This window comes from Cibotium barometz, chromosome 32 (assembly GCF_041138505.1).
Source record: "Cibotium barometz isolate CiBa-2024 chromosome 32, ASM4113850v1, whole genome shotgun sequence".
Lineage (NCBI taxonomy): Eukaryota > Viridiplantae > Streptophyta > Polypodiopsida > Cyatheales > Cibotiaceae > Cibotium > Cibotium barometz.
Genome location: NC_141077.1, coordinates 18,258,917 through 18,274,211, shown reverse-complemented (window position 1 = coordinate 18,274,211; position 15,295 = coordinate 18,258,917). Strand labels below are relative to the sequence as shown.

The window sequence follows — 15,295 nt, the reverse complement described above, 5'->3', positions numbered from 1 at the left end:
TAACACATTTACCACTAACCCTTTTATTTATTAGCATGTGTATGTGCACCCCTAGCACTTATTCCTAACCCTTTTATTTGCTAGCATATGTGAGTACTAACGTTTTTAGCCCTTTTATTTACTAGCATGTGTATGTGCACCCTTGGCACTTATTCCTAACCCCCTAACACATTTACCACTACCCCTTTTATTTACTAGCATATGTGTATGTGCACCCGTAGCATGTGTATATGCACCCCTAGCATATATATATATGCACCCGTAGAATGTGTATATGCACCCCTAGCACTTATTCCTAACCCCCTAACACATTTACCACTAACCCTTTTATTCACTAGCATGTGTATGTGCACCCCTAGCACTTAATTCCTAACCCCATAACACATTTGCCACTACTAAATGTGCATCTCTCAAATCCCCCTTGTAGTGGTAATGTGAATGTACTGAGACCGTATCAATCCCAAAAAGGAAGTAAGCCCTTAGCCCTGTGGAATGCTTGGAACTTTTCTCATGGAAGCACCTTCGTAACACATCTACTAGGTTGTCCTAAGATGGACAACCTAGTATCAATCCCAAAAAGGAAGTAAGCCCTTAGCCCTGTGGAATGCTTGGAACTTTTCTCATGGAAGCACCTTCGTAACACATCTACTAGGTTGTCCTAAGATGGACAAAAGATAAGGTTGATATCACTTGCATGTAGCCGCTCTCTCACAAAATGATGGTGGACCTAAATGCGCTTTGTCTCTATATGAAACACAGAATTCTCGGCAACAGCCAAAGCACTCTGACTATATGTGAGTATAGGACCAACAATCTTCTTAACCATACACACTCAACCGTGCTTGTGAAGTTTGTTTTGTACTCAACTTCAGAAGATGAAGCTGCCACAGTAGGTTGCTTCTTGCTAAGCCATGAAAATGGAACAATTGCCTAACAAAAAGCAATTACTACTGGTGGACTATGAATTGTCTAGTGTCAAAGTCTCCAACCTGATGTGAATCACCGTAAGCACATAGCTCACCCCAGGCATAGAACAATCCAAGTGACTGTGTACCCTGGAGAGATGAATATGCACTTCATAGCTTGGCAATGCTTTGTACCTGGGATGTGCATGAACTTACTCAGCAAAGAAACACCGTATGATATGTCTCACTGTGTGTTGCACACATAGATAAGGCATACACAACAACTTGGCTGTAAAGAGTAGCATCAAAGCTACTAAGCCTAAAACTTGTCTCAGCCGGAGTGGCAATAGGCTTGCAATCCTCTGTCACGATTGTGACCTTCTCTCTCTAACTACTCTTGATTAGCCTTCAATCATTGAAAGGACACGAGCGAAGGGTCACACCCTATCACATGGGTCATCCCTTAAGGACACATCTCTACGTCCAAAGGACATAACTATTCATTCAAGAGTCACACCCTTTCATCAAGGATGTGCCTCTTCATTTGCATCTATTCAAGCCCTATTTAACAAGGCCTTGTGTCTCAATGCAACACAACACAGCTTTTTGCTCTTTACCTCGTATTTACTCTAGTATTTAAGTATTAATCTCTTTAATTATATTAAAGAATATTTAATTAAGCTAAAAGCTTAACAATGGTATCAGAGCAAATAAACTCCAACCTGTAGGATGCCCACAACCAAACCCTAACCCTAAAATCAGCCTTAGCAAGGGTTGTATGGAAGAGCAAGAGAGAATGTTCCAGCCAATTTTGGCCCCTTTGCCCAATTTTTTCAGATTTATGATTTTTCCCAAAATTTTGTAAAAGCTTCTTCTACAAAAGAAAAAATGATGGAATGTTGTAAGCGATACTCGGGCACACACATCTATGGCAGGAGAGCAATTCAGCACCTTTTCCACCCTCTTCTAGCCTTTGATTTGCGCCAACAGCACCTTGTGCATTGAATCGACATATTCAAGGGACATTCTGGAGAGCCACGACTTTTAAAACAAATTTTTTACGTAAATGTTTTATAACGTTGAGGCTATTAGCCTTTAACATTAATCAAGGCTTTTCACACAAAAGCCACATAGACCAGCCACAATCAGCCTATATCAAGCCAAGCATGCACAATGGCCAGTGCACGCAAAGAGGAAAAGGAAAAGCCGTGCTGACCAGCCGTCTCTATGTGCAAACCCAACAAACAAACAAAAAACCCCCAAAAAAACGTCCTATTTGACGATTAGCTTTTTCAAAGCCCTGTCGGCCAGCCCATACACAAACAAGGGGAAAAAAATGTAGCATGTGCTACGCCATCAAATCACAGCATAGTCACACCTTTTTTTTCAAAAAAAAAAAGAGCATGAAAGGTGATATTCTGCAACATAATGCCCTGCAGGCTGCCATGTGCATACTTGTTCCAGACCAGTGGTTCTCCTTCCCAACAGAGTTTGTGTGCTTCTTTGGTCGGTGCCTGCCCTCACAACCAGGGATTTCTTCAAAGCAAAATTTGTTCTACATCAGCCTGCACCAACCGAACTGCAGACATAGCTCAGGCCAAATGTCACATTTTATAGACACACGGGCATTCATGGGATCACCTTACCATTGCCCCAATAAATGTTCCCCTCTCCCTCTCCATCGGCATCTAACCCCAATACTCTCCCGGTTCCAGCTGAACTTCCTCCTTATACAGGATGGTCTATAATAGCCTCGCTATCTACCTTCTCCAATTCACATTATGTATCTGCTCCCCCTACTTGTTCATGGTTCTCACTAGGGCTCAAAGGCATCAACACACACAACCCCCAAAGCCCCAATATTCGGAGTCCTCATCTTAGTCTACTACTATGGAGGACCTGACCAACTAGCCTAGCAATCCAACTCCAGCGGATTGGCAATAGGCTTTGAAGTAGATGCAGCAACAATTCCAACAGCAACTTCGAGGGTCCATGGCCACATTGGCTTCTCGTACCAGTTCTGTACTAGCAATCAACATTACAGCATTAGTACCAGACAATGAAGACAACATTCCTCCTGAGGTGGAAGGTCGATCTTAAGACTCTTTATCATCTTTTCCAAGCTAGTAAAACAAAGAAATTGGAAATTAAACCCCTTGACTCCTATGTAGGACAACGCGATCTATCTAATACTCCGGCTACATGCAGGAGGCACTACATGTGGTAGCTGAGGTAAAGCAGAGCTACAAAGACAATGTGTTCCTGGACCCTAAGCGACAAGTCACACCAAGGCATCTTGTTAGTCCACCCTCCGGGTCCTAGGGCTCACGAGAGCTATGTGGAGTTTTGACATTGACACTGAGCTGATTGCAGAAGTTGCTTCTTACTCTGTATAACAGAAATTCGTGACTCCAAGTGATAAGTTTCATTGTGCACCCGCAAAGCTTTGTAAACAAATTTAGAAATCAGAAGGGGGAAGGGGACTGGCCCATCATCAGTCCCTAGTGTGGAGCACACAGCACGAGCACGTACACCACACTGATGCACAAAATCTACATCTGCATCCATGCTCCTTTTGCATTGTGTATGTTTTTCTTAATTAAGTAAATATTAAGATCCTGTGGGCCACCCCTATGAAAACGTGCATCTCAAGTCCAATGATACTTTTGTAATATAGGCCTCTTTTTCAAGCTACTCTTTGGACCAGAAAAGGTCACAAACTGAAACAGTTTCCCGGCACTTAAAGAGCATCAAACTGCTTCCATTTCCAGACTTGGACAAAACATAGTCACAAATCGCGACTCTCAAATGCATTCAGCATATTGCAAACATTATTTAGCTCCTTAAGAGTATAGTTTTCTGCTGAAATTCGAGAAAAGAAATAAAAACTCCACAGACAACCTTAAGCCAAGAGCAAGACTTTTGCTTGCAAGTTGATGTCCAAGTTCACTTCTCAAGTCTGCCACATTGTCATCGTCAACAGCCTGTTACACATAAAGAGGAAGCATTTTAGAAGCTTGAGCTTTACATGGAAAGACAAAAGAGCAAGTCTTGTGTCCACTACAAGTTATGCCTCTTCATTAGATAACATCTCGTGAGCTACCAAAAAGTAGCCTACCATTGCAGTATCATCCACAGAGACTGAATGTATAGGAAAATTCAGTGTGGTAGTACTAGGCATAAACATGGGCTTATAAGGGGCACTTTATGCCTTCTATATTTGAGGGTTTTTTTCCCCCTGACCTCATCATTCTAATACATTTAAAGGACACCATATGGACAGCATTTTATTATTATGCCTTGTACTTGAGGTTATACACACACAACCAGGCCAGTAGGGTGGCGGCAAAACTAGGCAGCTGAGGCAGGGACACTGGCGCAGGTGGCGGCGGAGGAGGACTCGGGCGCAGGCGGCGGCTGAGACAGCCTTGGGTGCAGCGCTCGCTGAAGCGGATCCACCCAGTTGGCTGGCGGCGGCGGTGTGTTGGGCACGAGTGCCGCCTGATTGGCCGACGGCTGGCTCTGAACGACGGCAGTTGGCGGCACAGGGCTTTGGGGCGGCAGTGCTTGGCTTTGGGCAGCGGTGGCTGGCTCTGGGATGGCAGCTAGATCTACGCACAAAGCTCCACGGGCTGTAAAGCAGTTCCTCTGATACCAATTGATAGCAAGTGTCTAGAGAGTGCAACCACACAATAGTGAGGAGAAGAGGGAGAGATGGCAAAGTTGGGCGGCGCTTGGCTCTGAGACGGCAGCTAGATCTACGCGCAAAGCTCCACGGGCTGTAAAGCAGTTCCTCTGATACCAATCGATAGCAAGTGTCTAGAGAGTGCAACCACACAATAGTGAGGAGAAGAAGGAGAGATGATAATGAACAAGAGAATCAACACAAGATTATGGGGATTTATGGGAGTACAAGATGTAGTGGAAAGCATAAATTCATTAAACAAGTAGGTCCTTTTTATAGGAGAGACCTCATTACATATTCTAAGCATATGCTTGATTTGATGCCACCACATATGCTAAATAAGATTCCACCAAATATTCTAAGTATGATGCCACCACATATGCCAAATATGATGCCACCACATATGTCTTTAAAGAGGCTGCTCCTACACAAGAGACTTACACAAACTAGCGGTTGTTCACACACATTGGAACCGCTTTATTTAAGGCTTACATTCAATGCTAGTTTACTCAACCACCTAGCACTTGTTTATTCCCACATTAATCACTATTAATATTTAACAAGACATCATGCATAGTCCAACTATCTCGTAACTTCAACTTCATGGAGACATCATTGAGCTTCTTTACATTTGGAGACATGCCAAAGCTTCGGAAAGAAAGCTTGAAACAATGCTTACTTGTCTACTAGTAGTCATAGTTGACGAGTTTTGATGGTTAGAACCATAGCTAATCTTGTTATTTCCTATAGTATTATGAGGTAGGTTACGCATGTAACTTGGAATTCCTATGCATGAAAACGCTTGGGATACCTATGCATGTAGTTCTTAGGATGCTTGTCCATGAATATGCCTATGCATAGGACCCTTGGAGGCACGACAGGCATGTGAGCTCTAGGATTCCGGACAGCCTCATTCAGGACTCTGAGATCTGCAGCAGCAAGATAGAGGATACTTGGACAGGATTGGACTTTACCTCAAGCTCTGCTGCGTGCACGCTAGATGTTGGCCTAGGGGAGATCAGTGGTTTCTTGCAGGAGGCAGCCCAGAATAGATTGGAGGGATTTTGGGAGCAGGAGCAGAGTCTGAGGAGGGGCCTAGCCTCTTTACAGTGGCTTTAGGAGCGTTCCCCAAATAGCCCATGTGCTGCCACCCGCACTGAGATTAGATCCATAAAGGAAAGGAGGGTGGGAGTACAAATACCATGCCAGAGCTTCATTCTGGATCCAAGCAAGGGACATAATCACAGGAGATTTCTTCGAGATAGCCGGCCCCTATAGAAGGAGAGATGGTATTCACAGGCTACGAGGCCAGGATGGAGCTATTGTTTCTACGACCCCCCCCCCCCTCCCCCATGTGAGAGCCATCGCCACTAATTTCTTCTGTTCTCTTCTCACATACAGATGCAAACTGGTAAGTCTCACCATTGAGCATGCACTGTACAATGAGCAACCTGCCATCCGGTACATTGTAAGCAACTACCGGCTGCAATTCTTGTCTGACAAGAAAACACCCACTAAGAAAGTAGAACAACCAGCTTAATATATACAGTATCCATCAAAGAATCCAGTCCGGCCAGCCAAAGCATGTTGCTTATGTTCCTCAAGACATACTATGTCTCGCTTCATTCTATGTACATAGACCCATACCAACCTCCATTTATTCAAGTTGCTTAAACCCTGTGCATTATATGACATGCATTTAAGAGATGTCTTCATGATCATTTTATTGAGGGGTGCAAGCCATATTAACATTTGCTGCATATTCTATAAGTCTGCATTCCACCTTCTTGAACTACTCCAGTCCAAAGCTTTCTTGTATCAATTTCTCCGGATGAGCAAGCTTTACTCTAAGAGGAAGATGATTCAGTCCACATTCTAGACTATAACGGTCGATCTTAAATAGAAACAACCTTTCTAGGGTTTGGGATTTGCCAACCCTCTGAATCCAAATTCTTATCCTTGTTTGCAGCATTTTTCACGGTCTGTTCAATTCTAGCAAGCATATGAGCTGGCTGCCTTGCTCTTGTTCTTATTTGCACTCCTATGTTAGCAACCAGCACTGTATTCGTTGTTTTGGCTAGAGTAGGCTTTGCCTGCCCTATTGATGTTTCCACAAACAGAGGCGATTTTTCTAGCAATTGCTGCTTGTATATTGGTTCTGAGAGTACCACTTCACAAAAGCCACCTGCAACATAATAAACCCCATCAACATAGCATCCACCGAGCAAGTTCTTAACCCACTGAGCATCATCATTTGCAGTAGGCATTTTCCGAGGATAAAACATAACGACTCCGCATTCCGAGAATTTCTCAAATCTCGGCAGTATAGTTTGGACAGAAATTTTGTATTTCAAAGTGGGTTTAGGCTTATTCCAGGCAGTCTGATTTCCTTCAAAATCCTTATGCAATACATCAAATAGATACTGTGCATCAGGTTTATCATGGTTGACAGTGACCAATTCTTTGAGTCTCTTGAGGTCCATTTCCTCCGGACCCTTATCTCCACGATGAGAGTAGACAACATGAGGCTGCGAATCCATGTCGAAAACAAGGAAGGAAAACACACACACATTTTTTGTAAGTAGAGTACCCGGGACAAAATGGAAGCATGTTTACCAGGCATCGCCCAAACTTCCCCTGGCCCAGATTGATGACAAAAGAATTCTGAATGGCTGCATCAATCTGAACCTGATTTGATGACAATTGCTTCTCACCACTCTTGATGACTTCTGAAGGATCAAGTGAAAGTAGCTGCAGAGAAGGAAACCCGTTTCAGTATAACCAAGCTAATGAACCATGAAGTCAACCTTCCCAAACAGTTAAATTCAAAACCCTCTTTCAAATGTCTCTAGGATAAGAAAACTGCATTACCTGATTAAACAATTCAGGGTTCGAATTCGCATTGTAATTAATATTAAGACAACTAAGACCACTGCTGAAAGCCTTGCTAAAAGGAAGGTTCCACTTCCACAAATCAGCATCTTCAATATACTCAAAAATCCGCTTGATGCGTGACAAGTCCTGTTGGGGTACCAACGTCAACCTTCCACATCGACCTTTTCCAGTAGGGGTATTTGATTCAAGACTGGAGCTTAGGCTAGGTTGTAACTTATTTGTGAAGTAATCATAAGAAATCGTTGCACCACTTTTCTTCATGTCAATGTTCCTACTCAAGTTGTCAGGAATGGGAGACTTTGTTGACAGCGCATCGTATGCTGTCTTGTGATGATCAAGAACTACAACTCTGCACTGCAGCACAAGCATTGGATTAGTCCTGCCATTTTCTGAATCTTGATGTTGTCATATAAGTAAAAAGATCCTCAGTACCCCTGGCATGAAAAATGATAGAAATTCATAGAAGGAAAAAGATATTAAAGACTACAGTTTTAAGGAAGGGAGCTTCATTAAATTATCAGAATCCTAACGTTCATCAACTCATGAAAATCGCTCAAAAAAAGAAGCCGGGGAGGTAGGTGACCTCTTTTAGGGCTGTCCTTACAAAATGGGTCAAAAAAGTACCAGATAGATGCCTTGAAATACAGTACAAGAAGACGTAAGTATGCAAGTTTGACAGAGAGTCAAGGATCCAGTGGATATATTTCTCTCAACTGATAGTTTATGGGATGTAAAGCAACAAATATTGCAAAGGTGTTAGTGCATCAAATAAGTTAGACCGATCATAGCTCTCACCTTGGTACAGGTGGATGCACTTGACATGGACAGACGCCAATGCTGGACATCCTTTATGGACCCCTACCACACATCGATGGATAGCTACCTCTCCAAACTCACATGCCCTTATCATCTACACCCACTTTGTATCCACGATGATGAGGATGGTGAGGATGATGATGATGATCCATGCGTATCTACATTCACCTAGGGATTAGTGTTAGTTCTTTTTGTTATGTTATCTTTTTTTCCATGATGAGATTCCATGGACACATTGTACACCTTTTGTCTCATAGACCCATGCTAGAGCTCCTAGGATGATTACGACTCCAGCCATATATTGTTGTACTCATTTGTCACTTTTGTACTCCCCCATATTCATGTATTCAGGTATCCATGTACTCATGTACCCATTTTGACTAGTAGCATTAGCTTCCCCACTACTGATATATTGTGGGGCTATCTCCTTTCCTTTCTTTTCCACACAGTGTATCAGATGTCACATGGTTGTAACTTTGGTCTCATAGGTCACTTTGGCCTTTTGAAGACGTTAATATAACATTTCATTTCATTTCATTTCTCTCTCTCTCTCTCTCTCTCTCTCTCTCTCTTTACATGATCTTTGCTTTGTAAGGGTAGCTAGTTTGTTTTCTTTTCCATGAGCTAGTCCTTTGGTGGATTTATTGTATCACTTTTTGGTCCAATAAAACCATTTAAATCTTTTGTAGACGTCTCTCTCTCTCCACAAAGCAGGAGACCCCATGGATCCAAATAATTATACGACTATCATGATTGGCCATACAATGGCCAAGATTACTGGAGCAGTACTAGAGGCTGAGATCACCTTCTTGTCAAAGAGGCTTGGAGACAGAGCATTGGGGCAGGCAGGCTTAAGGTCTACACTTGATCACATCTTTACACTACGATCCGTCATAGAGGAGGCGAGGCCAGAGAAACATGTATATTGCTGCCTTTGGATTTCTGCAAAGCCTTTCACTCTGTGCCTCGGTCCTACTTGATGGGACGATTGCAGGAGCTCCAATTTCCACCAGACATGATACGTGGGCATGGTGGATTTCTACGACTGGTAGAGTCTGGGCGCATGCGAGGGGGCTCTCTGGAGAAGTCTGTAGAACTAATGGGGTCAAAAAGGGCTGCCCACTCTCTCCCACACTATTCAGTTTGTATATTGATGAGTTGGGCTATACATAGAGAGATCACAGGCTTCATTGATTGATTGGACTGACTGAGTGGCACAAATGATGATACCTATTCTGCTATATGCAGATGACATAGACCTCATCTCTGACTCATCACTTGAGGGGTTGCAGTGACATTGCATGCCTTTTGTAATGAGTGGGACCTCACCGTGAATCTTGGGAAGACCAAGATTACGCTCTTTAACACCTCATACCAATGTTCGAGGCCATTACATACATACAGCCATGTCTACACACTACATAGAGATCACCTCGCATAGCTGGGTTTGGAGTCCTCTAAACAATTGGCACCAGAGGGTCGAAGCTGTTGCCGGTATGCACGGAGTCCAGAGCACTAATTAGTTCAAGTCACATGGCATTCACATGGACTGCCTACCCCCCTTTGAGCACAGCCTTGACTCCCCCTTTCTTGATCTCTCATGGCGGGAGATCAACCCCCTCATCTGTCTGGACCTAACCAGGCTTCATACAAGGCAGACATGGATATCCCCAGCCAAGCTTTCCCTGAAGCTTGAGTCATATAGAGAGCACTTCTTGAAGGTCACTGGGGATGGTATAACATGCACTTGCTTGCGGAAGTGATTTAATGCTAGGATAATGATGCTTAAACACAGCTGAAACTGAGATTGAGGAGTAGGATTGAGAGAAGTACACCACGAACACCAGATTGGGTCCCAACCCACCCTCTTAAGGGCCCCCACCTTATAGGTGTGTTTGCTTTATTGCTTGCAAGAAAATGTAAAGACTTGACTTACTTGCTGTCCACCTGTATGGACTCCTATGGACCTGATTTGGGACTGTTTGGGCTGCCCTGTTGAAGTGTGTTTGCTGTCCATACAGCCGCCTTGCTGCCCAGAACTTGGCCACCAGCTATGGTGCTTTAACCTTGCACAGAAGCTGCCAACATCTGCGTTTACAGATGGCTGCAAACTGCTGTCTTCTGACCGCCCTTTGCTTGCGCATTAACTTTCCTGATGGCTGCCTTCGACTGGATGCTCTGGTCGCCCTCTTGACTGGTGTGTAAACAAGGTCATGCCGAAGATTATGTCATGGCACGGGCGTGCACGTGACAACGAAAGAGACTTCATTGTCAATCTTGGCAAAACAAGGTCATGATTTTCATCAACGCATCATATCGGATTATATCTACCCTATCTTTCTCGTACAAGAAGCCCATGGGGAAATTATTTCATCTTCTTCTTTTTTTTCCCCACAAACAAGATCCTTTTATTAGTTAACAAAAAAACAGCCTCAAAAGGCTAGATACAAACTCGCCTCCATGCATGGAGCGAGAATCAAAGAACAAAAACGGGGGGAAGGATGCACTTCTCCTCCGGCTGGCCACTCTATGAGGAGAAGGCAATCTCATACACAGGGTGGGGGGGGGGGGGGGGGGGGGGGGGGGGGATAACCACACAGGTGGTCTGTAGTGCCAAGTGGGCTCACCACCACTATCTGTGAGAAAAGGACCAAGTTGCTAGAGCCTCAAGAAGGCTTCCTGACGCTTCCGCATACGGTCACAACCACCCTAAAGCTTCCCCACTGGCCGCCGCAGAGGCTATGAATGATGTCGAGCCAAACGCTCCTGATGGACGCCGCATGCAAGGTGTGGATGCCTTTGATGGCTTCGTTGCATCGACCTCTCCAGATGTGCCATGCGGCAATGTTGCTACAAATCTCCCATCTCTGGCTCGAGCCAGAAGTCCAGTCACCATTCCTTGATTTGTTTTTCAGTTCAAGAGGACACGTCACCACTAAAATGATGAATTGAAGACAAGGAGAAGTCTGAGGAGAGAGACAAGGGGTGCGTCAAAAGACCAAACCACAGGTTCTTCGAGAAGTAATTGCATTTTCACCCAATTTTTAGCCCATATTTCCATTCTTAAGCATGGATTATTGTCATGGCCCTGTGAAAATGGAACAGCACAAGTGTGGGCATGGTGGTTGCAGAGTCAGAATATTGAATGATTCACATGGGGGTGCCCGGACAGAGTTAATGATGTGTGGACATCCCTAGGTGTGAAGGGGGGAACTAGAACATTAAACTTTTAATGTTTATTAAAGTTGCCCCTAGGCCTTAGTGGCCCCTAGGGACTTTTAAAGTTTGGGGCCCTAGGATTTTTATGGGGAGGGGGCCACTCCACTTTTGGAGTGTGTGCTTCTCTCTCCTCCCTCTCTCTCCTCCCTCTCTCTCTTCTTTTTGGGAAAAAGAGTCGTGGAGGATTGATGCACTTGTGCTCATGCGTGGAAAAGCTGAAGAGAAGGGGTCGACTGCTGATTAAGGGCTGCTGCTCTGCTGACTTCTGTTTGCTGGAGCAGGCCGTACAGTAGCCGTACAGGTCTGTACGACAGCAAGTACTGCTGTGGACAGAGGCGGCGCTGAACTGTGGGACAGAGACAGGCTGCAACAGGCGGCTGCAGCTGCTGAACTCAGGCTGTACAGGCTGTATGACTGCAAGTACAGTTCTGTACTTCTGCAGGTACACTGTACGGCCAGATCAGGTGCAAGTACAGGTACTGGGCATCACTGTTGCAGGCGGCGCAGGCGACCAGCAGCAAAACAGCAGGTGGCTACTACTGGCTGCGCAGGTACAGGTGTGTACAAGTGCTGGCTACAGGCAAGGATAGCTTCTGGCACGTATCCCGAGGTAGTACAGACGGGTACGGGGCTGTGTTTCAGGACTGTATAATCAAAGACAGCATAGAAGTGAACACAAGGAGGAAGGTATAGACAAGTACGTGCATGCGTGTGAAGCAGGGTTGTGGAAACAAGTGCCTGCAAGTACAGATTGGTACTGTTGCTTCCTCCAGTGCAAATACACGGGCTGATTTTGGTAAGCTCCGCATCTGTTCATCTATCTCTCTTTCTACTGCTTGATGTCTGTTGCAGATTTGAGCTATCTGGCCCCTTGTGAGAGGAGGGGTATGGCAGATTGACAAGGGTTGAGACAGAGTTTGGACAGTACATGTATGTATGAGCTGAGATGTTGAATCATGTACTTGAGTTATGCCAGATGTATGCTCATGGCTGCCCTGCTTAGTGGTCTTGGCTAATCAGAGGGAGGCACAGTGTGTTATTTTGAGACACAGATCTGTGTGCATGGATCCTCTGTGCTAAGAGGGATTGTGGGCCGTCAGATTGGACATACAGGTGTAATCTCTTGGCTGATTTGTGTTGTACTCAGCCATTCATATTTTTGGAATTGAATAAAGAAATACCGCAAGGGGCGCCAAGCTTTGGGGCCAACAGGTGTCGCCTTGTTTTCAGATTTGGGCACTCTAGCCCCAATCTTTTCTGTTTTCATATCTAGACTACAAGTGGACGGGTGACTGCTAGTCTACCGCACTCTGGTTCCTATCAGAGGCCGGTTTCAAGGTTCCGTTGCCGGGACCAATCATCAACTTTCTGAAGGGGGTGAGCTCGTGGTTGCTTTGAAGAAAGCCATCGCTGAAAATTCAGCAAACATGTCTGATACAGAGGATGAGTACTTCTATCATGAAGAAGAAGAGCAAGAGACTTCTCCTGAGAGAGATGTATCTGAGGATATTTTTGCAGGAGAACAGGCTGCAGATGTTGAGCCTTATGAGGATGTAACACAGCCAGAAGATGTGCATGGTAAAGAGGATGATGATGCTCGGTTCAAAGATCGCTTGGCTAGTGTTATGGATGTATTTATGCAACTCACACAGAGTGAGAGATTTGCTGAATTTATGAGATCCCGCACAGAGCCCGAGAAAAAGAAGAAGAAGGTTCGTTCTAAGAATCTTCCTCAGGGTCATAGTGGTGCCATCCCACAGGAACCATCTTTTGGCCAGTTTCCGAACATGCAGCATGCTTATGGTGCAAACTCTCAGAGTTCCTTCTATGGACAGCCACCTATTCCTCAGCAGAATATGCATCCAGGTTATTTTGGTGGTGGCTCGGTGTTTCAATCTATGACTGGGGGTTACCCTTAGGGAGGCATGGGTATGCACAGGCCTTTTGGAGCTAATTTTCAGCCTGGTATGCAGGGGAATATGTATGGTGGTATGCAGTCCGGTATGCAAGGAAATATGTTTGGGGGCATGCAACCTAGGATGCAAGGCAATATGTTTGGTGGTATGCAGCCAGGTATGCATAATGGAATGTTTGGAAACATGGCTGGAATGTATGGTATGCTTGGTGTGGGAATGGGAAATGTTGACCCAATGATGGGTATGAATGTTGGGGGCAGCAATCTTGCGAAACCACTTCCATATGATAATCTAACGCCTATGGGAAAGGCAAAGGATTACAAGGAAGGGGGAGCTGCAGTGAAGTTTGATACATTCAGTGGGGCCAAGGATAAACTTAAAGCACTTACCTTTTTACAGCAGTTTGATGCTGCTTTTTCTGGTGGGAATTACACTGAGTCCTCTAAGGTGAGGAAAGCTGCCACTTTTCTCAAGGGCAATGCTTTGCAGTGGTGGTCTACTCTTCTTTTGCAGGTATAGCACCCACTACCAGGGTCCAATTCAAACAGGTTTTCTCTTCCGTATGGCTCACATCTACATTTGAGGTGGATGTTATGACCGCATGGCACAAATTGGATGCTTCAAAGTGTGATAGTTTGGAGGATTATAACAAGAAGTTTTGGGAAGTTTTACTCCCAGTGACTTCTTATCGTGCGGTGCCATTATCTGAGCAGGTAGAGAAGTATTGTTGTGGGTTGCCCAAAGAGGTACGAGATTATTGTATAAAGACAAGAGTAACGAACATGTCACAGATGATTGAAAATGCCATGACAGCTAATGCGTTACTCACTGGTGGATCATCTGGGTTTAAAGGCAGTAAGAAATTGGGCAAGAAAGCTGAAAAATTTGGGCATGCTTCTCGTGATGCTAAAGGGTCTTCAGAGACAAAGTATAAGAAGTTGCCAATGCCCAAGAGGACTTCTGAGGAAAGACAGGCTTTGAGAGATGCTCATAAGTGTTTTTACTGCACTGAAGAGGGGCATATGTCATTCAATTGTCCCAAAAGAAAGTCCCAAAAGGACTCTGACAATAAAGGAGAGCCCAAGCCAAAGAAACCAAAACCTTTTGCAGGCTTAGTTCCTGATCTTGTGGGGGAACAGCCAGGTGGTGAAGCTACAGAGTTGTGCAGGGGATGGGGCAAAGTGAGAGATCAGAATGCCTTGATCTTCTTTGACACAGGTGCTAGAGCCAACTTCATTTCACCAGATTTGGCTGGCCGATTGGGGATTCGCGCAGAGGAGATGGGGCCATTACATGAGGTTAATATGGCTTGTCCAGGGTATGCAGAACCCGTTACTCCTATCATTGGGAAGCTTCGGCTTCATTTGCAGGGTTATGTGGACAGCGAAGAGTTCTTCATCATGCCTTTGGATGGCTGTGATGTTTTGTTGGGGATGCCATGGTGCCACAGGGTACATGCGGTGGTGGATACTTACAAAAGGAAAATCACTCTGACTCATAGAGGGAAAGAACATATATTGGATGTAAAACTCAAAGGGAAATCTGTTCCTATTGTATCCGCTTCGGCGATTTCATCAGTAATGAAAAAGCATCTTTCCGTGTACTTGATTTATGTAAAGGATGCACAGGATGATGCGTCTAAGTCTAATTTGTCTATGTTAGATAAGGACAGGACTGATTTCTTATGTGGGTTTCAAGACTGTTTTTCCGAGTCATTGCCAGGAGAACTTCCTTCTGAGAGGCCAGAAGATCATGCCATTGATCTGATTCCTGGTAGTACTCCACCGAATAGACCGCCGTACCGTGTTAGTGTAGCCCAACAAGAAAAGATTATGAGTCAGGTACAAGAGCTATTGAAT

At 44.7% G+C, this 15,295-nt stretch overlaps 1 protein-coding gene across 4 annotated transcripts in view; it reads right to left on the bottom strand.

Annotated features, from left to right (window-relative positions):
• The window catches only part of LOC147619891 (DHHA1 domain protein), a 54,566-nt gene that overhangs the window by 6,985 nt on the left and 32,286 nt on the right, over window positions 1-15,295 (bottom strand). For 3 of the 4 annotated variants that reach the window (XM_086825751.1, XM_086825750.1, XM_086825752.1), the window contains 3 exons: window positions 7,462-7,834; window positions 7,207-7,341; window positions 3,807-3,889 (listed from right to left, as the gene is read on the bottom strand). In XM_086825751.1, coding sequence (XP_086681877.1) covers window positions 3,807-3,889; window positions 7,207-7,341; window positions 7,462-7,834 — 591 coding nt within the window. The remainder of the gene's footprint in view (window positions 1-3,806; window positions 3,890-7,206; window positions 7,342-7,461; window positions 7,835-15,295) is intronic. The other variant, XM_086825753.1, reaches the window with a different exon arrangement.